The 26,131-nt window shown below is 25.3% G+C and overlaps 1 protein-coding gene across 7 annotated transcripts in view; it reads left to right on the top strand.

Moving 5' to 3' along the window:
* Window positions 1-26,131, top strand: part of LOC113559335 (voltage-dependent calcium channel type D subunit alpha-1) — a 39,729-nt gene that overhangs the window by 12,026 nt on the left and 1,572 nt on the right. Inside the window, exons 6-39 of one of the 7 annotated variants that reach the window (XR_003405927.1) lie at window positions 1,008-1,160; window positions 2,122-2,327; window positions 3,004-3,107; window positions 3,240-3,406; window positions 3,781-3,880; window positions 3,979-4,124; window positions 4,234-4,307; window positions 4,831-4,982; window positions 5,051-5,261; window positions 7,107-7,227; window positions 7,870-7,955; window positions 8,024-8,139; window positions 8,198-8,280; window positions 8,347-8,458; window positions 10,288-10,417; window positions 10,486-10,661; window positions 10,711-10,813; window positions 13,323-13,430; window positions 17,042-17,094; window positions 17,271-17,417; window positions 17,487-17,688; window positions 17,802-18,071; window positions 18,995-19,078; window positions 19,148-19,363; window positions 19,482-19,587; window positions 19,659-20,035; window positions 20,334-20,538; window positions 20,607-20,740; window positions 20,800-20,901; window positions 20,978-21,082; window positions 22,555-22,593; window positions 22,718-22,818; window positions 24,344-24,438; window positions 25,916-26,032. Coding sequence is in view for 6 of the 7 variants with exons in the window: in XM_026965030.1 (XP_026820831.1) it covers window positions 1,008-1,160; window positions 2,122-2,327; window positions 3,004-3,107; window positions 3,240-3,406; window positions 3,781-3,880; window positions 3,979-4,124; window positions 4,234-4,307; window positions 4,831-4,982; window positions 5,051-5,261; window positions 7,107-7,227; window positions 7,870-7,955; window positions 8,024-8,139; window positions 8,198-8,280; window positions 8,347-8,458; window positions 10,288-10,417; window positions 10,486-10,661; window positions 10,711-10,813; window positions 15,320-15,427; window positions 17,042-17,094; window positions 17,271-17,417; window positions 17,487-17,688; window positions 17,802-18,071; window positions 18,995-19,078; window positions 19,148-19,363; window positions 19,482-19,587; window positions 19,659-20,035; window positions 20,334-20,538; window positions 20,607-20,740; window positions 20,800-20,901; window positions 20,978-21,082; window positions 22,555-22,593; window positions 22,718-22,818; window positions 25,263-25,447; window positions 25,916-26,043 (4,802 nt within the window). In the remaining variant the exon portion in view is untranslated. Of the gene's footprint in view, window positions 1-1,007; window positions 1,161-2,121; window positions 2,328-3,003; window positions 3,108-3,239; window positions 3,407-3,780; window positions 3,881-3,978; window positions 4,125-4,233; window positions 4,308-4,830; window positions 4,983-5,050; window positions 5,262-7,106; window positions 7,228-7,869; window positions 7,956-8,023; window positions 8,140-8,197; window positions 8,281-8,346; window positions 8,459-10,287; window positions 10,418-10,485; window positions 10,662-10,710; window positions 10,814-13,322; window positions 13,431-15,319; window positions 15,428-17,041; window positions 17,095-17,270; window positions 17,418-17,486; window positions 17,689-17,801; window positions 18,072-18,994; window positions 19,079-19,147; window positions 19,364-19,481; window positions 19,588-19,658; window positions 20,036-20,333; window positions 20,539-20,606; window positions 20,741-20,799; window positions 20,902-20,977; window positions 21,083-22,554; window positions 22,594-22,717; window positions 22,819-24,343; window positions 24,439-25,262; window positions 25,448-25,915; window positions 26,044-26,131 lie in introns of those variants that run through there. The other 6 variants (XM_026965034.1, XM_026965030.1, XM_026965029.1 and 3 more) reach the window with 6 other exon arrangements.

Raw genomic sequence — 26,131 nt, 5'->3', positions numbered from 1 at the left:
ACACAATTATTTAATATACAAGAACACTATACATTTTTAAGCACCTATGTAATATTTCTATTATAATTAAATAAACTAAAAATTATCAATATATTTGTTTTTAAATTTTGTAAATTTTTGATTTTAGTTATACCTATTTTTATAAAATTTAATTTTTAAGTCAAATTTTAATGAAGTTTCCACAAATATTTTCTCAGTTATGAAAACTTATCGATAATATCGACAAAACACAGGGTTACTGAATAAAAAAATATAATTACAAATACAGTAATTTTGTTCGCCTGTAATTGGCGAACTCCTCTTTCAAGTGAGCCCAATGTAAAATGCTTAAATGCCCCATATGTGTATTTATATATACACCATACTACCATAAAAAAAGTCTTAGAAATTAACACTAGTATACAATATTATGCATATTTTATGTGTATAGTACATATATAGTAATATATAAATAAGAAATAGCTAAGTGTCAAGTATCAATATTGACTATATTTGATGGATTAGAGAAACGTTTTTGACAAGACGATTAAACGTTTTTCTTTGAACTTCATGTCAAATAAATCAAAGTAATTATTATATATAACATTAGACTAAAATTTTACTATTTTCATGATTTTTATGTCAAACCTAAATAAAAAGTGCATTCTAATGTCTAAAAATAAAATTTTACTTCGTATTATTATATAAACTCACGATCAATATTTCACATACCGATTTTTTTCTTTTATATTATTTAAATGCAATAGTATAATTTTAAATTATAGGCATACCACCCCATACTATAACACAATATAATGTATAATAATTATATCTAGTCTTTATAGTATAATTTTTCTTTTCACAAATCGTGACTCGACAAATCCACAACTTTATCAACTGAATATCAAATAAAATTATTTGTTTATGCTGAAATGTATTAATACATTTAATATGATAGAATATTTAATAATATGCATGCTGTTTAATGATTACAATATTATTGATACGTTTTATTTGTTTACTTACAGGTTTGCAAGTCGTATTAAATTCAATTTTACGGGCTATGGTACCATTATTACACATTGCACTTTTAGTTATATTTGTTATCATCATATATGCAATTATCGGATTAGAGCTATTCTCTGGGACTTTGCATACCACTTGCTGGGATAATGACACAAGTATTGTTTTATAATTTTTATAAAATTGTATTATCGTTACATAGCTTTTTTATTAATTTTAATTGAATAATTGTATTCTAGTGTAGTGAGTATATTATGTGTTATGTGTTTAATTTTAATTTATAAAGAAATAATTACTAAACTATTTAACTATATTTTATATTTTTTGTTGATTAAATTCTCTGGTAACAAAATTAGGAAGGGACTTGAAGGGCAAACACTTCAAAGTCCCCTAAAATATTATTGGTGGTTATAAATAAACTTTTAGTTTAATGAAAGCGGCCACTAACGATCCTATAAAGTCATATTGAATAAAAAAAAATTATATTTCATGTTTGATAAACACGAAACTCGATATTAAGATACGAGTACTCTCAATTACTTTCCATATTGTCATAATATCATATAACTCTGTATTATTACGTATATACTTTCATAAAGTAATACAAATAATCATAATAAGTCCTAAATAGGTCTACACCTTTGCAGAGTAATTAACTAATTAATATTTTTATTTATTCGTATAATATAATATAAAAATGTAATATAATAGATGATGATTAAATATCAGAATTGGATAATATTATATGTACTATGAATATTATGTGTATTGTGTATCATAGTTGTTAAATATCAATTTCTAATCCATTTAGTGGGAACTATATGACTAAAAAAAAATAAATATGTAGATACTAATGTACTATATACATACATACTTAATAGAATATATTATAATAATTATATTAATCTATCAACTAGTGGCACAGTAGGAAGATTCGGAGCATTAATCGTTCAATCCAACCTTATAAACTCATTATTTTTTTTTTATCTTAACTAAATCAACAATTATTTTTTCCAAAATTTACTAAATAAAAATCTTTTCATTATCTTAGGCCTCCTAAGATATATATTTTTAAATTATTTATAAAAAAACTAAGTGCAATTTTACTCTGTATTACAGTGATGGACAGTCCTCATCCATGTGATGAAGGTAATTATGGAGATATTAGTGGTTTTAATTGCGCTACTCTCGAAGGGAATTTCACCTGTCGTGGACCTTGGGATGGACCAAATTCTGGAATAACCAATTTCGACAATTTTGGCTTGTCTATGTTAACCGTTTTCCAGTGTATTACTCTTGAAGGATGGACAGACGTGTTATACAGTGTAATTTTTATTTAATATTTAATATTTAATTATTTTACGAACATTACAAATATTTATTATATAAATTAACTAAATATATTTTAATTAACGTTTAGTTAATCATTACCGCAGAAATCATATACACACTATCATCTATAACAATTATAGATTTTTTAATTTTTATAAAAACTTCATTATTAAACATGTAACAAGTTAATACTTCTTGTATTTTTATACATATAATATACCTAATACCTATGTTATAAATTATTATTAAAACAAAAATCCAGATTTCTCGCTTGGAGTATATATACGAGTATATTATATATACAATGTTTTATAGAACTGTTCGTGTGTTGTGAAATATTTAAGGCTCCTTTAAATTTTTATAGGAACTTGTTCGTGTAACTTCACATAATATATTATTAATTAAACACACACAATAAAAATAGAATAGTCGAGAAAACTAAAAAGTTCAATTATTTCATGTATTTATTTATTTTACAATATTTATTATAAAATTGCTTTAAAACTGTATTAAAAAAATATAAACTATTTTAAACTTCAGCACTAACGAATATATATCAACATGTTAGCATAGAATTAATGAATGAAATTAAAAATATTTGTTAGGTATATTTAACTATATTTTATTTATAATTATATTTTGATAAAAAATTTAATTTTATATATTTAGATTGAAGATGCATTAGGAAGTTCATGGCAGTGGATATATTTTGTTTCCATGGTCATTTTAGGCGCTTTTTTCGTTATGAATCTTATTCTTGGTGTGTTAAGCGGGTATGTTTAATACTTTTAAATGAACAGATAACAATAACATTAAATACATTTACATAAGATAAAATCTAATAAAATACTAAAATAGTAAATATATATTATAACAGTATGTAAATTAATGTTAACGAATTTTAGAGAATTTTCTAAAGAGAGAGAAAAGGCTAAAGCTAGAGGAGATTTTCAAAAACTTCGTGAAAAGCAACAGCTTGAGGAGGACTTGAGGGGTTATTTAGATTGGATAACCCAAGCAGAAGATATTGAACCAGACGCTGATGATAAAGACGAATCTTCTAATCAACAGGGTAAATTACTATTTTTAAACTTATTTATAAATTCCGTTACATTTTTAATACCTAGTTGAATTTTAAGACTTTTATAAATTTTAATTTATTTAAAATTAATAAATAGTCATTTTAAAAACATTGAACTTTATTTTTTATCTACTGACATAATAACGCTTATGTTTAACTAGTTTCATGAAACATATTTCTATTAAGATTACAATAAAGTTTATTTGACTATAATTATCTGTTAAATAAATATAAATTATTACAGTAGGTACTTGCATAATAATTTGAATTGGTATCTTAAAATTATTTGATTTTTATGATGTTTTGCATTTAAAAAATTGATATGGTGAATTTGTAACTTTTATACTATTATTATGCATTTCAAGTAGATAATAATGCAAATGAAAACAAATCTACCAACGTGGAACGGGATGAAGTCGACTCAAGTAAATCGTGGTGGAAAAAGAAACGAAAAGACTTTGACAAGTTTCGTATTTAGTTTTATAGATTGATGTTAATTAATCAAATTTAAAAACTACATTTGTATCATTAATCCAAAATTGATTTATTATTTTTTTTTTCAGAATTAATCGTAGAGCAAGACGAGCTTGCCGTAAAGCTGTAAAATCACAAGCATTTTATTGGTTAATTATTATTTTAGTGTTCTTAAACACTGGCGTTTTAGCAACAGAGCATTATAAGCAACCAACGTGGTTGGATGATTTTCAAGGTATTTAATTTAACATGAATGATATTATATAAATAAAATAATTTTTTATAATTGGTCACTGGTACAATGGATTTAAATAAATAACAAAATGTTTTTTTTTTACTTGTAGAAATCACAAATGTCTTCTTTATTACTCTTTTCACATTAGAGATGTTATTAAAAATGTATAGTCTCGGAATACAGGTAAGAATATTGCACACATTTAGACAATATTTTATGCATTCAATATAAAACGTAAATAATAATAATGTTGATGATATAGCGTGTGAAATGAATAGATTCAAACTTCAATTACCTAGGATTGGTGGTGCAGAAGAATGGTGGTTTTGAGGATGGCGTAAATAAAATAGGATTATGTGTGGATGGCTAAAGTGAAGAGAAGCATCACGTATTTTTTATGGCAACAGGATTCTATTGAGATTAAAAATTAGAGTTTATAAAGGAGTTGTGAGGCCCGCAGCCATGATGAATATTGAAGAAGATATGGATAGACAGAATAGAGAATGACATGAAAGTGGCTGGTATGTGAAATTAAAAGGTAGGGGGGCTTTAGAAATACAAGACAAGTGTGACCATAATAGTCGAGAGTAAAAGCCAAAGGGTAAAGCAAAAAAAGAAAACACTTCGTGAACAATAACAAATCATTGCAATAATAATCGCAACTGTGACAACGTAAAACCCTTATAAGATTATTTTATTATTTTAGGGATATTTTGTTTCGCTTTTTAATCGTTTTGACTGTTTTGTTGTCATCGGAAGTATAACTGAAACGATTTTAACGCGAACGGAATTAATGTTACCACTTGGAGTATCAGTGTTACGTTGTGTGCGACTACTCAGGGTTTTTAAAGTTACAAAGTAATAATTCACTATATCATAATAATATTAATAGGTACTAAATAATATAATATTATTTTATTCCATAGGTATTGGAGGTCGCTGTCAAATTTAGTGGCCTCGTTGCTCAATTCGATACAATCCATTGCCTCTTTGCTGCTTTTACTGTTCCTTTTCATCGTAATATTTGCGTTGTTAGGGATGCAAGTATTTGGTGGAAAGTTTAACTTTGACGCCACAGATTATAAGCCACGTAGTAATTTTGATACGTTTTGGCAAAGTTTACTGACCGTATTTCAAGTAAGTAAATATATTAATTATGTTTGACCCTTATGCATAACGGACCATAGTACACTAAAGATACCCATAGTAATTATTGAGTACTGTTCATTATTAAATACTGATTAAATATTAACTAAATGACGTAAGTCTACAATTTCTACTCATTAGGTATATATAAATCTATCCCGATATGATTATTTTGTTTTATATACATTTTTATATTTAAATTTAATATTTAATGTTAGTTTTATGATCTTACAATATAAATTTAATGTTTAAACACCAGTGGCGAAGCTTAAGCTTTTAGTTTGGGAGACATTCAATAAAATGACACTAATACGCTTGGATTCCTCCCTTTTTATTTTACCTATTTGATAATGCAATTTTTTTCGTATGAGCAATTAATAATTCCATCGTTCAAAATGACATAAATTAAATCATCAGCCATGAGGACAAACTACAATGTAAAAACAACAATATTAAGAAACACATAGGTACCTATCGGCTATCAGTAATAGCGATTTACAGGGGACGATGGCGATGTCGATAATTGAAGAAATCCGAATAGCGAGACGTGTCTCATAGCGAAGATAGTAAACCCCTCTTACATTAAAATCCCTCCTGTACCCGCGCACCACTAATTGGAAGACGTTGCATCGCAATGTCTCTTTGATATAATATAATATTTGGAAGACCCGCACGGTCGTATCGCGCGCATCTAATCTATTTTAATAATTCTTAACGACTATAACTGTGCAACGAAAAACCAATTTTAACAAATATTAAAACATAAATTATATCATTTTTATACCTAATATAAATGACGTTAAAATTTATAAATATTTTATAAAACAAAATTATTTGTCCTGTGTTCTAATTTCTTAGTGGTTAGACGTTGTCCCATTGTCTCCTATGACGCCTCGCCAGTGTTAAACACACAACAAATTTAAATGATTTATTTCATTATCCAGTGTATAAAATAATATCTTAATACTAGTGGTTGATTCGGGGAGGCGAGGAGTCCACTCCCTTGGCAGTTTTGTATTAGCAGTATTACCAGTAACAATATATACGAGTGAGCGATCGTTTTCTACGTCAAAACTAATAAAAACATACTTAGTGATTACAATGGGGAAAAATCTTTTATAAATGGATGAACATTGCTTAATAATCACAACGAAATCAATGTAATATCTTTACAAACAATAACTTAGACGTTTACAGTTTTCCTTACTATAATATATAAATTGATTTAATACATTTTAAGTTATATTTTTTTATTTTGTAATATTTCAATTGTTTTAAACTTTTTTTTATAAATTATAAATTACAAGCATTAGTTATAAATTAAATATTATTATTAAATTTTTTATGTTAGAAAAATTGGAGTAATACTTCATTTTTAGGCTTAACATCAAACCCTAAATATTGAGTTTACAAAACTAATATGATAAATGTTGAGCTCCTCCCTCGCTAAAAGAAATCCTATATCCGTCACTACATACCAATATAGTTATATTTTAAGTAATTTAAAATTTTACGAATTACAGTCACAAAACTGTATTACCGATTTCAAAGTAAACCCTAATTTTGATTAAAATATTATAAATTTATCTACAACAAATCCTAATTTTGTATTATTAATAATAATTATTAAGAACTATATTATATTTAGGTATCTATAAATTTATAATCTATAGTTAATTAAATATTTATGATTTATTAGCATTAATCAATTTAAATATTTAATTCAGATTTAATTATATTTGAATGACATAAACTCATATACTTAACATAAGTCATAATTTATTCATTATTATTATTATTGATTCGATATTTTTAATTCACTTACGTATTTTTCAGATATTAACTGGTGAAGATTGGAATGTTGTGATGTACAATGGTATAAAAGCTTACAATGGTGTATCATCACCTGGTATTTTAGCTTGCATTTACTTCATTATATTATTTATCTGTGGTAACTGTATCCTTTAACAAAATAATTAGACATTTAATACTATTTACACAATAGATATACATTTTTTATACAAGTGTAAATTAAATTATTGAATTGTAATTTACAATAGACCTTGTAATAACACAAAATGCTATAACTCTACGATGCCTGATATTATCTTCATGGTTTTATAACACGCTGTATCATGTAAGTAGTTCTCTGAAATGTGTGTAATGTATAATTAGTAATTACTAATTAGTATTTATTCATTATTGAATATACGTCACTGTTTATCGATAAACGCATTTTGCCAATACCCATGTTAACACACGAGAAACTTTACTCTTTCAATCACACCTTCAGAATAGAAATCTAATAATTTTTACTCTTTCATAAGAATAGGTCCGACGTACCACTTAAAGTAACAGCTAAAAAATCAGTTTTATTTTGTACAAACTTTTCATAATTTTTTCATATATATTTTTCAGTATGATTGATTTTAACTAATTTAATAACCTGTATAATTATGGATACCTAAATATATATCTCTTAATAATCAGTAAAAATACAAAATATTAAGTTTACGCGACTAGGCATGTCATTTGTTTTTGGAAAAACAAAACTTTTTTTAATAAATTAAATTATCTTAACTATATATTAATATACCAGATATACTGTTAAATGTTTTCTTGGCTATCGCTGTTGATAATTTAGCTGATGCAGAGTCTTTAACCGCAATAGATAAGGAAGAAGAAGTAAGATTTTTCAAAATATTTTTCCAACTTTATACATAACATTTATTAAATTTGTTTTCGTCATTAAGCAACCCGACAAACAACAAAAATCTCGAAGTAATAGTCAATCGAAAGAGAGAGACAACGAATATCAAGGAGACAATTCTGAAGGTATTTCTGTCGAGGAAGAACTTTCAGACGAATGGTATGTAACCTTATTATTCATTTTTTTAATCTAACAAGGTTTTATATTTTTAATACAGTTCGTCAAGAAAAGATTACGAAAGCGACAGTAACATCAAAATCGATTTAGAAGGATTCGACTTCGAACCAAATGGAAATCCAGGTTATATTATAAGACTGCGTCATTTTATAGTTAAGAAATAATTATAATATTACTGATTTATTCTAGAAAATGAAGAAAATGAAGATGGCGTCCGTCCAATGACAGAATTCAACAATGCAAATAAAGGGATGCCTATTCCTCCAGCTTCTTCATTTTTCATATTTTCACCGACCAGTCGGTAAATAATTTTTATTAAGTTTATAATTATTTTTATTCAACTAAGTATATATATAAAAAAAGTATTAGTAGTGTAGCAAACAAATTCCAAGGTGATATATTTGCAGTTGTTTTTGGTCTATATAATTATAGACCAATGACACTTAAAATTATACTAGACTTTGAAAGAAGTGAGGAATATATTGATTTAACAATGATATATGTTTTTTTTTAATTTTTATTTTTTTATTTTTTGTCTATCATCACGTTTTGGAGTAGAAATAATGCTTTGAATTTAGACTTCAGCCCCCTTTTGAAAGGGAAAATGAATCCATTTGGTATTTCGGAAAGTCAAAAATAAAAAATGTCCTGTAATTTTCCAAAGCGTCAGGAAAAATCTTAAAAAAGTAACGGAAAACTGGAATTTTTACGCATAATCAGTTTTTGACAAAATCGCTTTATTTATTTAAATTTAGATGTAACTCAAAAACTAATAATTGTAAATACTTAAAATTTTCACCAAATGTTTATATTAGCGTTATCTACTTACGATTTAGTTTTCAAAATATTTTGACTTTTTTTAAGCTATTTGCAGACAATTGAAATTTTCGATTTTTCTACATTTTTTTTCTTAAAATGCCGATAAAAAAAATTTGGCTTTCCAAAAAATCTTTAAAATTTAATACAAGGTTTATTATGAATTGTACTTTTGTACTTATCGTAGTAAAAAAAAAATCAAATATCGTTAATTACAATTTTTGTTTATAAGCGTTTAAAGTTCAAATGTTTACAAAATCACAAAAATTAGCAAAGCATTTTGAAGTTGAAAATTCATAAAATTTTTGTAATTTATACCTAAGAATAAAAAATCCAATATGAAGTTTTCCATAAGTTTTCCTTCAAATAACTGTAAAAAAAAACTCTAGCGTCAATATAGAAAACATTTTGTGAACTCATGAAATTTAATTTTTTACCAAATCATGTAAAATAACGATATATTACAGTTTAAATATAGGTAATAACTAATAATATAATATATCCTACTAAATATCCTAGACTGACAAATGATCCCCGTTCAGAATCGTTTTCCGTGTACAATGATACCTGTCATTACATTCAAATAGTACTATACAACAAAACAATACCCACTTGACCACCGTTTTTTTTACCGGTCATCATTTATTTTAATTAAAAATAATATACATTCATACATACATAAACATAAATTTAGGTATTTAAAAAATCAAATTTTAAATACGATGACTCGTTTTACTTGAAATCACTCGCAACCACACACAAATCCTAAATATTAAATTGTTAATAGAGATCTATAGATCACGGGTACATGTTTAAAATATTATACTTGTTATACTTACTATATTATAAATTATAGTTAACACTTATCAATTAGGTAAATGTAAAAAATAGTTATAAAAGATTAAAATATTGAGTGGCAAGTGCAAACGAATACAAATTATTGAAATTAATATACAAAAAATTAATTTTTCAATTTTTTTGATTATTAGCGATAATAAAAATCAATGAATCTTACAATCACGAACTATTTTTTCAAAGAACCAATGAATTTAATGTATAAAAAGCTACGAACAGTCTACTTAAAATGTAAATTAATACAAAAACTTAGTCAGCAAATCGTCTTAGGATCAGCTATAGGCGGAGCATATAGTTTTATCAACTAATTATATGTTATCTTTTTTAATAACCCATGACATATAATCTTCTAATGGTATATCTATAACAACCTAACCAATACCTACTCTAAGAAAGTTTTTTTTTTTATACAAATCGATTAAATTTAATACTAATAAGATATTTATATAATTTATTTAGGGTTCGAACATTTTGTCATTGGTTACATAACCATACATACTTCAGTAATTTTATATTAGTATGTATTATGGTTTCTTCAGCGTTATTAGCTGCAGAAGATCCGTTAAAAGCAGATTCAGAAAGAAATAACGTAAGTAAAACTATATTTACTGAAAAATCGTATAATTATAAAAAATTAATTTTATTTTTTTTTCAAAGGTATTAAAGAAATTTGATCATTTCTTCACGGCAGTTTTCACGATTGAAATAATTTTAAAAATAATTTCATACGGATTTGTATTGCACGATGGAGCATTCTGTCGATCATTTTTCAATCTCTTAGATCTTTTAGTTGTGGCTGTTTCATTGTTGACGGTTATTTCTAAAATGGCAAGGTATGTTATTTTAAAAAATGGAACAGTATATACTATTTTAAAATAATAGTACTCAAAATTTTAGCGCGGGACCAATGTCATTAGTAAAAGTCTTAAGGGTCTTACGAGTACTCAGGCCTTTACGTGCTATAAATAGAGCAAAAGGACTGAAAGTAAGTACAAATATTACAAAGAAATGTTTAAGGACTTTTTTTTTTAATATAATATATTATTAGAGTTTGTTCCAGTATTTTTTTTAATATTCTCTTAAATGAGTATATTTTATAAATTTACATTAATTTTTCTTAGATATCTAATATAATATATTAGATATTATCTAAAAAAAAAAACATTTATTAATATTGACGTGTTATCAATTTTCTATTATTATTTTAGTAGTCAATGTTTAATATTTTAATATTTATGAATTCGAAGAAATATTTTGAATTCCATTGACGTATAAAGGTATTACACATTACACGTATTCTATAATGTGATCATTGATTTTATGGTTCACATAAATACACAGAATCAACATTATAGTCATACATTTTGTATTGATATAATACAAAAATACTAAATCTTATACTAAGTAGTTTTAAATAATTTGTATTTTGTGTAGTCAAGTTTTTGTATTTTAATTTAGAATGAGTACCTATCTAATATTTTTATAGCTTATAAGTAACTAGAAAATAGTAGAATTTGTAGTAATTAGTATTTATGAGTTAGTCCAAGTTTGTATAAAACCTGTGTTATTTAATACATCTAAAATCGTATAATATAGTTAAATAATAATACAATTTTTATTGCAGTTTAATTAATTTTGAATTATCTTCATCAGTCTTATCTATAATGCTTAAATAATAATAATAACAATAATATATCAATAGGTAGTTTTAATATTAATTTTAATACAGGTCATTCGCTCAGTACATAATATTATATAATTTACGAAGCGCTTAACCTATTAAGAAATTTGATACCGTAAATATGCTATTTTGTTTACTAAATGGGTGAACAATTAATATAAAAATATCATTTTAATTAAATATTTTCATGTTGCGCAAAATTAAATGATTTAATTCAAAACGATATTATGTGTATTTATGTTGCAGTGTTTGAACTATGAAATCAAAATAATTTCTAAATTATAAATATTTGTCTCAATATTTTATTTTATAATATTATGCACATATTATACAATGTCTCACAATATTTGTCCTTGTTTACACCCATCCACCTACTATACATCAGTGTATAAATTATATAATAAACTACTTCTAACTAACCCACCTTCGGTCAAAACTTAATACTTATGTAACTACATAAATACTTAATGAAAACTTAAAATTAATCTTTTAAAGCTACTACATCAATTAGTTTTATATTAATTAGCAGTTTCAGATTTCTATGAAGCACCAAAATTATTGCTTTATTTTTTTTATTTTGAAGTAAGTAAACCAAAAAATTACAGTGAATTAGAATCACTGTGGCTCTATAATAATAACATTTTGTTATCATATTTAAATAATAGAAGAATTATAGTAAAAGTTACCGAAGTGTACCAACACTACAAACACGGAAAGACACTATATAAAAAAATCCAGAAAAAACTTGATTTCGTGTAATATTTTAGGTATAATATTTACATTAGGTTTTTATATGTTTTACTATAAAAAAATTAAAATAATAATAATATTTACGTAGATAAAAAATAAATATGGATTGAATACTTCTCATAATATTATAGCTTATAATCTATCGAATCATTTTTCGTAAAATGTAATTTTTTTTACATAGACACATAAAAATAATTTTTATATTTTTAGATTATGAACGGGGCCATATGTGTTATAGTTGTAGTGCTTTTTTTAAATATATTTTTGTATTTTGCCTTTTATAAACTTTTTAATATTTTTAATTTTTTTTCCATTTATTTTTATCTACTTTTTTCTCAGTCAAAATTCTTAGCTTGAAAATATTAAACAGTTTCTCATAAGTTGCATTAAAATACCAAATTTATAATTTTAAAAAGGCATGGGCAACATTTTTTGAAAAGTATTTTAAGTACAAATTTTAATCAAAAGTATTTTGTAATTCAAATTTTTACCCATATAAATAACTAATTTATCACTTGTGTTTATGATTAAATAATCGTTTGTGGTGCTTAGTAAATATAAATAGTATGTGATAACTAATAATAAAAACATTTAAAAATAAATAATAAATATAAAATTAATACAAATTACGTTATGTATTCTAGTATTTTCGCTATTGTTTTAAATTAATTTTATTTTTTTATATTACATACTTTTTTTTATTGAAAAGGTCCAGAATCCAAGTATTTATTACATAGCTTTACCTCCCCCTGGATCCGTTTAGGTTACAGTGATCAATTAAATTACGTGGTACACTCGAACCTTACTATAAATACGTCTATACAACATATCTACTCCCCATCGTTTTCATAAAACTAAAACATCCGTTCAATTACATTATAATTTATAATATTTTGACATTTCATAGAAATAGTTTTATTACAATTTTTATGATGATGCTATCCATCAGATACTGACTGCCTGTTATACATGTTATAATACTGAATTTATTTTATAAATACATATATAAGCCATACTTTATGAGTTATAAGGTATAACAAATGAAGTAATACGAAATGTTTAGCATGTAGTGCAATGTGTCATTGTTGCGGTCAAAACGATCGGGAACATAGTGCTGGTAACATGCCTTCTTCAGTTCATGTTCGCTGTAATCGGAGTTCAATTATTTAAGGTACGACTGATTAGAGGCATAAATGCGTATTGCGTACCCGAATTTTCGTTCCTTGTAATGTTATTGTATCGACCCGCAATCACTGGTATCCTATATTCAGTGTTTTTATCTAATGACATTTTCCGAAACAAAAATTTAACCAAAATAACTATTACCTATGAGTTAAATAATTAACTGGCGTCGTGGCATTTGCAACATCCTAACAATTAATAATCTGTTTAAAATTGAATATATATTTGACGATTTACATACATGGTTCCGATAGTAATTTTGTTGTTTTATGTAGATTTGTTGTGTTTTATTTTATCGTAAATATAAAAAATACAAAGAAAAACCGTTGCTATATTCATAGTAATTATCTACACGATATTAAAATCCCAAGTAAAACCAAATTATTTAATATTCTTAGATTCCTAAAATGTATATTTTACATTGAAATAGTATAAGTGAATTAAATATAAATGTAAATTATTTACCACGTCTAATATAAGTTATTTCTTAATAAAAATTGTTTTATACATATAAATATATTATATATAACTATATAAGTACCGAAATTATTAATGTGTTAATTTTGACGTAAGTCAAAACATGTGACATTTTATATAAATAGTAAACATTGTAGCAATTCAATTTGGATAATATACCTATATTTTAATTATTTGGATAAATATAATATTGTAGTTTTATGTTTATTTTACAAATATGATTATACGAGTATGGCTAGTGGCTACACATTATACGTTTGTGTATGTATAGTTGCTTTATTCTTATATTAGTAAGAAACTCTAAAATCGAGTTTTTTCAAGTAAAAAATAAGAAAAACTTTGATTTTATAATAACAATGGTGTAGTATATTTTGTTGTCTTGTTAAGAACTTAACAGATAATAATAAAATATTATCTGATTAAAAAAAGTAAGATTAAGGGGATTCGGTCCCGGCTAGATTTATTATTTCTTTATGTTATGCCAATTTTATTTATCTTAGAAGTATGATTAATTTTCTGAAAACGTATATGAATTTGTCAAGAATTAGCACGCGCACACTTAGAATATTGTCTATTTTGAATTTTTTAGAATTTGTCTGTATCGAATCTTCTTAACACAGCGTCATTGAATCGATTGAAAATGTTAAGTATAATTATTGTATTAAACACATATTATGTTTAAATTGAGTTTAGTTAATTTTATCAAAGTAATTAAATAGTAAAATGTGTATTGTTGCTATTGTTAACTAGCTATAATGACATGTAAATGTAATGAGCACATGTTTCAAGTTTACAATAAATTATATTAAAATCTATTATTATTTAATAAAAAATGTCGATTCAGATTTTTAAATAGGTAATTGTATACTTTTAATTTTAAAATGTATTTTTAAGTTATTCATAACCCTTAGACTTGATAGTATAAAACTTATATAATTTGACTGAATTATATATATCCAAATATGTTTATATTTAAGTTTTAATTATTTATGTATAATATTTTCTTTATTAAAGAACTTTTATATTAATATTTATTATTATATAATTATATACTATAAATAAGTATTTATATTGTTTTAATTTTACTTTTCATTTGTATATAAAAATAACCATAGTTTTGTATTAAGAGGATGGTTTGTGCTATCATTAATATCATAATTATTGTTAAACACTATATTTTTGTATTTTAGGAATTTACTTATTAATTTATTTTTAGGAATTGAACATCCTCTTAATAAAGTTTGAAAAAGTATTCATTGATTTGTATTTTTAATTTTATAACTCTAGTAATTAATGGCAAAATTGTTAGAACATTTTATCTAGGTATTGTATTAATAATAACTTAAATTGTGTAGACCACTAGTTAATTATATTTATTTGATAGTTTTCCTTTTTTTATAGTATGTAGTGAAATGCGTGATAGTTGCAATTAAGACCATCGGAAATATCATGCTGGTTACATATTTACTACAGTTCATGTTTGCTGTCATAGGAGTTCAGCTTTTTAAGGTAATTCCATAGCTTTCTTGTACAAATAATATATTCTGTAGAAATTGTTAAAAAAAATGTATTATTATGTAATGAAAACAATTTTATTTTGTATAAAATTTTATTATACTTAACGTTTTATTACTCGCTATAACCTATTATAGGTTTTAGTAAGTTTAATGTTTATTTTATATTGTAGTTCTATCGATGCGATCGTATGTAGTTTAGTTAATGTATGCATTTTTAATAGCTAATATTTATACGATTTCTGGTAGGCAAAAGTGTTTAATTTATTTTTATTTAACAAAACATGACAATTTCTAGTAAATAAATTTACTAGTGAAGCGATGAGCGATTGTTATAAATAAGACTCTTATGGTTCGTTGAATTATCCATGCAAATTTTTGATATGGAAACATTATTGTCACTCTTTTCATTCACAAAATTAAGCTAAGTTAGAAATTAAAACCAGTTGTCTTTTATTTAATAAATTATTATAAACTATAGATATTTCACATTAAAGTTATATTATGACACTTTTGCATAACAGATAAAATATTATTTTGTAATTACTTTTTAAATTAATAAAAATAGTTAAATACATTTGTGAATACTATGGAGAATGTAATTCTTTAAGTATATTGCATGATCATATTTTGTGCACATTTTTTATATCATTAGATAACATTTTTTACACGCTATTTTTTATATCTCAAATAATGTTTTGCAAATACTACCATTAAGTATTTCAGCAAACTCCACCACAACTGTGTGGTTATGATATATTTTTTAAGTGTACCAATATTGTAATATTTTAATATCGTGTAGAACCAGTCAGGGAGCATTAAACTACTAGTAACTCAGTTTATTGGCTTATATAAAATATTTTACCAATTTTTTACCTTCAGCATTGTTGTCATAATCTATATTTAGTTATAACCCACTTACCCAAATACTATGATAACAATAATTATAATTTGTGTTTTAATTTATGATAACTGCAGAAGAAATATCGTTGTAACAAGGATTCGACTACAATATTGTGGATTCTGTTTAACGTCTGTTAAATTGGAAATGATTCCTAAATTAATCGAAATTACCAAAATGAAGAGATTTTAGGATGGTTGTTTCTTCGGCTGTAAAAATTGATTTTTAAGTTTTCGAATCGCCAATTTCAAAATGCGCTTCGATATCTATTTTAAAATATCGATTTTTTCACGTTTCAATTTTGTTCAATAGTACGGATTCATTTTTAAAATATGATACAACAAATATAATAATAATAATAATAGTTCATATTTTCAATAACATTTTTTAAGCATATTAATCATTTAAACATAACTATAATAAGTATGACTAGTATGAGCTATGGGTTATAATAACATAATTTACCTACTAATAATTAATAGGATTAGTTGCAATCTGCATGTTTTTATTTATCAAACGCACGTTGATAATTATTTAATTTATTCACATCCTTGTAATGTTAAACTTTGTATATAATCCTTACTATTTAGTTTGATTATTACAGTATTAATACTTGATTCCTTTATCTTCAATCTAAACATTAAATATTTTCATAATTATTTTATGTATTGCAAAAACGATGATTGAGATTTTTACGTATGATTATAGGGGAAATTTTTTTCATGCAATGATCTTTCCAAAACTACAGAATTTGAATGCCAGTTAGTATAAAATATAATTTAATTATTTCAATAATAAAATATATTATTTCGCGTGATTGTTGAATTTTAATGCTTTAAATTTATATTGCAAGTTATATATTATTTGACGCTTAAGATTCTAGTATTTATTAGTACCTAAATGTTTCATTACTAAGTCAGAAGTTTTCATTTGACAGAGGCTTGTACCTTAAATTCGACCATGGTGATGTCGATACTCCTAAAAAGGAAGATAGAAAATGGGAACGTAACTCGTTCCATTTCGACGACGTAGCCAAAGCAATGCTTACTCTCTTCACTGTATCCACTTTTGAAGGATGGCCTTCGTAAGAATGCATTCTTTTTATCACTAAAAACGTTGAGGTTTGTTAACGAAAAGTGTGTACGTGTTTTAGATTGTTGCAAAGGTCAATAGACTCCAACGAGGAAGAAAAGGGTCCGATACACAACTACAGACCAATCGTTGCCGCATATTACATCATATATATAATTATAATAGCGTTTTTCATGGTGAATATATTTGTCGGTTTCGTTATAGTTACGTTTCAAAACGAAGGAGAACAGGAATACAAGAATTGCGAACTTGATAAAAACCAAGTAAATTATACGAAATTTTTTATGTTTTTTGTAAACACGTCTATACCATGTTTATGTTATATTATTATCTATGTTTGTCATATTTTGTTTATAAACTTATAATATATTTTTAGAGAAACTGTATAGCATTTGCACTGAAAGCCAAACCTGTCCGTCGTTACATTCCCAAGCACCGATGCCAATACAAAGTGTGGTGGTTTGTGACGTCACAGCCATTTGAATATACCATATTTGTGTTAATTATGGTAAACACCATTACACTTGCGATGAAATTCTACAAACAACCACAATATTACGATAGCATCTTGGATATGTTAAATTTATTTTTCACCGCCGTATTCGCATTGGAATTCGTATTCAAACTAGCGGCTTTCCGTTTTAAGGTATGCATAATTTATTAATTGTTTGTTCACTCCGAAGAAATATTAGAATACAATTAACAATTATTCTAAAAACTTAAGTCTATAACTAGGATAAATATTTTTTTAAATCATTTGCCAATTTTTATTTTTAAATATTATATAGGTCTTCTACAGTTCTATCTATATTCTATATAAATGATATACATAAAAAAGTTTCATTACGTTTACGCTTGTGAATGCTTGTAAATATTTGAAATATTTTATTAGATCATTTGTTCTTAAAATTAATTCAATTTCTTGATTATTTTTTTATATTTATTATTAATGTAATAGTAATTTATTACTTAATAATACTAAAACTGCATTGCAATGTTTTAAATTGCGTCCATCATAATATTAATGTATCAATCCCGTTAAATTAAAATACGTTTTTTAAACATGAATTGATATATTGAAGTATTAAAATCATAATAATTGTCTAGGCACAAAAAAAATCATAATATATTAATATATATAATATACTCATTTTTAGAAAAAAGCATTTCGCTATGTACCTTACTATTTATTTAACTAAGTAAAATGGAAAAAAAAAATTACCTACTTTACTTTGCGTAGTATTAAAAGAAATATTAAGCACTAATAATAATACATCTTAGATATATATATATATAATAAATAAATTTATAACAATATTGAATTATCATATCTATATTCCTTTAAGAAAACAAATTACACTTGATAGTTAATATCAATAAGTTCAATATTAAATAAAATGTATTATCGATTAGTTTTTATTTTGTTAAGCACCCACATTAAACGATATATTGTTTTGTGTAATAAAAAATTATATGTATTATTCTTTTATAAATTTAAAGCGAATTTTTCCTATTATTAATTACGGTTTTGTTTATGAGTTATTAATGGTTTTTTTAAACGCTTTTTAGAATTATTTCGGGGATGCATGGAATGTATTTGATTTCATAATCGTACTGGGAAGTTTCATAGATATTGTTGTTGAAAATTTGTCCGTATGTATTTATATATTGTACTTAAAATTTCTCAATAAGTATATTGTTTGATAATTTTTTTTTTATTAGCCTCCTAATATCACTAACGCTCCGAAGAAAAAAGAAAGAAAACTGTCTATTAACTTTTTTCGACTATTTCGCGTTATGCGTCTAGTTAAGCTATTAAGTCGTGGCGACGGTATAAGAACATTGTTGTGGACTTTCATAAAATCATTTCAAGCCCTACCATATGTCGCACTACTTATTGTGATGCTGTTCTTTATTTACGCAGTCATTGGAATGCAGGTAATAGTTTCAATGATTATAATTATATTATGTATTATTTTGTTGATACATTTTTGTCATTGGCATATAATAACACACAAAAGTACATTTTATTATCGTGGAATAAATGTTGATATAGATTTTCGGAAGGATAGCAAAAGACACTGAAGATTCTGCAATCCATAGAAACAATCATTTCCAAACGTTTCCTCAAGCAGTTCTAATTCTTTTTCGTTCTGCTACCGGTAAATTTATTAAATTATTTAATAATACATTATACTTTAAACTGTGAAAAAATTAATGATTTCGTATATAGGTGAAGCTTGGCAAGATATTATGATGTCATGTGCTTACCGACCAAACGAAGTTTTTTGCGATGAGGGGGCTGATAAAACTGATGATAATTGCTGTGGCTCTGATTTTGCTTTTCCATACTTTATTTCATTTTATGTGCTGTGTTCATTTCTGATCATCAATTTGTTTGTCGCAGTTATAATGGATAACTTTGATTATTTAACCAGAGATTGGTCTATACTTGGACCCCATCATTTAGACGAATTTATTAGGTTGTGGAGTGAATACGACCCCGATGCCAAAGGTAGAATAAAGCATCTGGACGTTGTAACGCTGTTGAGAAAGATTTCACCCCCTTTGGGATTTGGTAAACTATGCCCACATCGAGTCGCGTGTAAGGTACATAATCTTTAATTTTTAATTTATGTTAATATCTTAACTAATTATCGCCAAGTATCGAGGCCGTAACTGAGGGGAGGGTCCAGGGGTTCGGACCCCCTTAACTGAAATTTTTAAAAGTAGAACCATTTTAGTAGTGGATATAGTTTATTGACAATACATTTTCAGAATTTATATTTTTTTTTTAAAGTTGGACCCATCCCCCCGTCATTTTTTTTAGTTATGGCCTTGCTGAATATTATCAGATTATCTTAAAAATGTATTGAATACGACACAAATATTTTTAATCAATATTTAGAGACTGGTTTCAATGAACATGCCTTTAAATAGTGATGGCACAGTGTTATTTAATGCGACATTGTTCGCTGTCGTTAGAACATCATTACACATCAAATCTGAAGGCAACATTGATGATGCCAATGCAGAATTAAGGGCAGTCATCAAAAAAATTTGGAAACGAACCAGTCCAAAACTCTTAGACCAAGTTGTACCACCTCCGGGAGGTATAGTTTTTGTTAACCTGTTGTTTTAATTTTTATTAATATTTATCAATCAAAATGTGTTATAATAGTTGATGACGAAGTCACCGTGGGTAAATTCTATGCAACATTCTTGATTCAAGATTATTTCCGTCGATTTAAAAAACGAAAAGAACAAGAACTCAAAGAAGGCGATAAAGAAGCGCGTAATACTGTCACTCTTCAGGTAAAAATATCATGGAAAATTCACGGTTATTTTTACCATGAGCAAAAATATTTTTATAGGCTGGTTTACGAACTTTGCATGATGCTGGTCCTGAAATCAAAAGGGCTATATCTGGAAACCTTGATGAATTAATCGACGATAATCCTGAACCATCACATAGGGTATTTATTTTAATCATACATATTCATAGTTAATAAATTTGAAAATACAGTTCTTAAACCGTTTATAAATTTAAAGAGAAATCATTCGCTATTTGGAAGCGTTTGGTCATCGATGAGACGTAGGACGGGCAGTTTAAGACGGTCATTTAGAGTAAGCAATACTCATTCGAAAAAGAAGCATGTAAGCTACACACTTGATAGACTGTGATTTCAGTTTTTGATCAAACTCGATATAAAATTAACAGTTTTTTATGTTGACATACTTACAGTTACTAAACATGTGCGCGTAGTTTTAATTTTTAGGCTTTACGTTGAAAGTTAGGTCCAGAAGTAGTTGCTACTGTTGCTAATAAACTAATAATATATCATAAATATTATAATATATTAATATATATATGCCAGTTGAATAAGCTTAATATTATATTATAATATTATGTTGTATAGTTATAAAATGCTTGATATTTGCATTTGAAATAGATTTTAGATCCTATACACAGACGCAACTAACTTTAATGTATTTACTAACGTGACTAATTGTGTGAATAATACAAATTATTATTCAAATATTTCTTATTGAACATAAATAATAATATTATACAACGTAGAAATTGTTTGTAGAGTGTATCTACCATCGTACTAAAATTTAAAAAGCACAGTGCATATTATTATAATTACTAATTTAAAAACACTGAAAAGTTTTAATTTTGGAAAAATGTATTTATTCTTAGAATTTTTTATTATAATGGTAACTAGAAGTATTATAACTAATGTTTTAAATTGAAAGGTTCATTTTACTTAACACGCAATAACTTTCAATAGTTAATACATACTTATGTGGCTATGTAATACATATTAACAATTTATAATTATACCCAATTGTGAATAAATAAAATATTTGTAACATAATCATAAATGGTATTATGAGCTTAAATTATCATTGCCTATAATCTCACAATTAATATAAACTATAAAGCAATAATTAAATTTACTAAATAATGTTTTCGATTACATCACGATTAAAATAATACAAGAATTCGTCACAGCTAATTAAATTAGTTATTAGTTATCCATATAACCATATACACATATGAAATAATTATGTTGACTTATTTTACAAATATTTAGCGAATTATCTAGCGGTACTTCAACAAAATTTAACTACGTAAAATAATTACATAGTTTATGATTTTTCATTAACTTATTTTTTTTATCATAAATTTAAATAATGTACATCATACTATGTGTCTAATAGAATTTAAACATCTCAGCAAAAAAAAAATAATAAATAAATTATGTTATAAAATAATTATACGTATCCACTGAATTATTTCAAATGTGGTAGCATATCCCATCTAATACAAGTAAAATGTGAATAAAAATTATTAATGGACTAAAATATTCTCTTATAATTTGTGCATACGTGAATCATTAAACAATAATGTTATAAAAATCTTTAAATATAGGTACTAGTGGTTATTGTTATTGGACTAAAAACTAATCGTTTGATATGTAGCTAAAAAATGTACTAACTTACCGTGTTCAATATAGTTATAGTTGTTTATTCTTAAATATATTATAATATTATAATAGTTATAATGTTATAAACCTATACCTAATTATTTTATAATATCATAGAAATTATACATTTTTCAGAAAAATTACTTACAAGTATCGGGAAGAAATGTGACAAAGGTATTTTCCTTGATATATATCTAATAATATTAATTTTATATTAACAAATTTATTAACACTATAATTAAATTGACCAAAAAAAAAATAAAATTATATTAATCGCCCGTGGGTTCTTCTACTCTAGCTGTCTCCGTCGAGTTCAATCGAAGTAGATTATTTACCAGGCAACTATGCAAAACAGCAGCGAGATACCAAAATTCAAAATGGATCTGTTTCACTACATAGGTAAAATGTTATTAAAATTCATAATATAAAATACGATTTTATGATAAAAATTAGAACCCAGTAGATAGGTTATTAAATGTTATAATACTACTAATTTCCTGCAGAGTTGTAATGGATTTTCGTAAGCGTCAGTAGGTTAGATCACCTTCCTAAAATTTAAATACTTCTGTTTACACTTATTATTTCTATATATATTTGTGTATACCAATTATAATTTATTAATTAAAATTAAAATTATTGAATACACATGAACACAATACTTCTTTCTGCATTTTATAATCTGAATACATTATCATTGTGGCAGAATATTATTATGGATCTAGATACAGTACCTAAATATTTGAATTTAATACTTGACATTTAGTTATTATTTACATTAACTATAAATATTAAACCATTATTATTTACTTATAATATTCTATCCATAAATAAAATTTAATAAACAACTTATTATCTATAATTGCTTAGACGTCAATCAAAATACCTTTCATTTGTATACTATTTAGTTACATTTTCTTTTTTCAAAAGAATACTTGAGCATTTCTAAATTTCACTTATACATTTGTTATCTTTGCATATTATAACACACTCAATGCATACTAAATGTACATTTTGCAGAACCAAAACTCTGTGGGTCATACAACTTGTAGAATTATAAGTGACTTATTTAAAAGTGGTTTATATATATATATATATATTTTATTTTTTATTGAAAACGTAGCTATGTGGTTAAGACATAAAGATACTTAGGTACATTAAATAAATCATATATCATTTTAAAATTAAGTTGTTTTAAAAAACCAACACTATAGGTAACATTGTCATTATTAATTAAAAATATAGTTTTCAATAATATGTTGATACATACAAAGCTATTACATCGTTGATCCTACAAAAAAATACAATTTTATAACGATTCGTACAACAAATGTATAATGGACGGTGAAAATAAATCCTCTGAATTATATTTTTATATTAACCTTAACAAAATTGTTAATTACAACTATCGATAAAATTACCTATACGAGTACAATACATAAAAAAAATATAAAATATAATTTCGAGTTATTTCAATTTTTAATATTTTATCAATTATAGTTAATGAATTATTGATATATACACAGCTATCTGAATAATATTGACCCTAAATACCGTCTAAAAACATGAATTTATAATAAACCAATTGTATGCCTATTTATACAAAAAAAAAAAAAAATTTACATATTTACACTTAAAATCTTAATCCATCTCACGGAATTACAATTATACGGATTTATATAAAATAACAATATGTAAGTATTCTGATTTCCTAATCATTTATAAAATATGTCCATTTTGTTTTTACAAGCCATATAAATGTATGTAAGACAACGATGTATAATTTTATGTAGTATATAATTAATACTCAATAAATAGGTACAGTAAAATATCGATGACGCGATATGTAGACCAGCGCTAGACATATTATTAAGTTTATTAAGAGATACTCTCAATTCTCTTAACCAAAGGCACTTTTGTCTTTTAGCCAAAACAAATAATGAGTATGATGTACAAATGACGCAAGATTATATATGTATGTATATTTCAGACGTTTACCCGTTCAAATGCGTAATTTTAATGGTAAGAAATAAGCTGTTTTTTAGGGATCACAATAATATTAACATACACTTAACTTGGAATAAGTGATTCTTCTTTGATTTTTTGTAGTTTCATAAACAAATAACATATGTATATTAAATGCTTTTATTGACACACTATAATATTATGGAGTTAACCAAACTTGTTTTATGGTATGAAAAGCAAAATACATTACATGATTTACACTACCTATACTTAATTCTATCTATATTATATATTTATATATTTAAATCTAATTTATATGCTTAACACTTGTACTCACCGTAAACATAAAGATTTATTCGTTTTCGGTTTCGGCTATATACGTTTAAGACAAATTCGTACATAAATACTTCATTATACCAAACTATACAGTATATAGTGTAACTACGACTGTACTTCTCGTTTAAAATATGACTTCTTTTATTTACATCAGTTTTCAAAACTAAATACGTTCTTTTGCTGTTGACATTTATTTAGTATACATATATAGACATAGGCGCGGTTAAATAGCAGCTTGTATTATCTATATCTATATCTATCTACCTATACGTATATAATATATGTTACACGCGTAACAGCCTTGTTACAATAGCTTTAATATTAGTATCAGTTTATTTTTTTGTTTTTTTTTTTTGCACCATATACCTATATATTTTATTATAATGATAATGACATGAATATAACATAAATATATATTATACATTTTATTTGTTTTTTTTTTTTTTTGTTTTATCTAATACAATAAAATATAACTAATGAATGACGATGCACGCAACGCTAACATTGACATTTCTGTTGCTTTTATTTTGAAATGCTACCATTAGAGGATATCCCTATAACAACGATTGGCTAAACAGAAGTCCCGATACCGATGATAATATGTCGAACTTCAGCGGCGATAACGTATACCTGCCCATGCGAAAACGTAATGCTGCTAAATTGCTATACGACCAAAATAACCAGCGAACCGTGCATATTATGCATCAACGCGCTTCATTTCATTACAAAGGTATAACTAATCACATTTTTACTGTGATGCCGTGTAGTTTGATTAAAACAAAATGTATACATTTTGTGGCTACAGTATATAATTATAATTTTTTAGAAGTACAAATTCGAAAGGCTTTTAAAATTATTGATAAATTACGACATATAGTATATAATAATATTTTTATTTATTTTGTTGCACGCACAAAAAACATATAATATATATTTATCTTAAATCGACTGAAGTGCCTATCAATTCGTGAATGCGACATTATGTACGTATTTAGCGTATGGACACGAATCGCCTTTTTAACGCTGTACAATATACAATTTTTGATTTAAAAAATTGTCACTTTATACATATTTTTTATATTTATTAAAAGCCTTTTTGTTTGTGCTAATATACCTTGATTTCAATCGTGAACAGTCAAACCAAATTAGTTCGTGGTTTTAATCATTGCAATATAATTTCGATTAATTTAATATATAGATAGTAAAGAAGAAATGAACGGAGCCATGCCCCTAACCAGGTTATCACATTCTGTACCTGGAAGCCCCATAGACGATAGACTGAATTCAACCGAAGTTATTGGATCTGCGGAAAGCCTCGTCGGACGGGTAATATACTTTAACTATTTAATAAATGGTAATACGTTTAAACTTTTAAATTTTGAAGGATAATAAGATAAATATACGTATGTATATA

The sequence above is a fragment of the Rhopalosiphum maidis genome, chromosome 3 (assembly GCF_003676215.2).
Source record: "Rhopalosiphum maidis isolate BTI-1 chromosome 3, ASM367621v3, whole genome shotgun sequence".
Lineage (NCBI taxonomy): Eukaryota > Metazoa > Arthropoda > Insecta > Hemiptera > Aphididae > Rhopalosiphum > Rhopalosiphum maidis.
The sequence above is the reverse complement of the archived record's forward strand: the minus strand, read 5'-3'. Positions and strand labels throughout refer to the sequence as shown.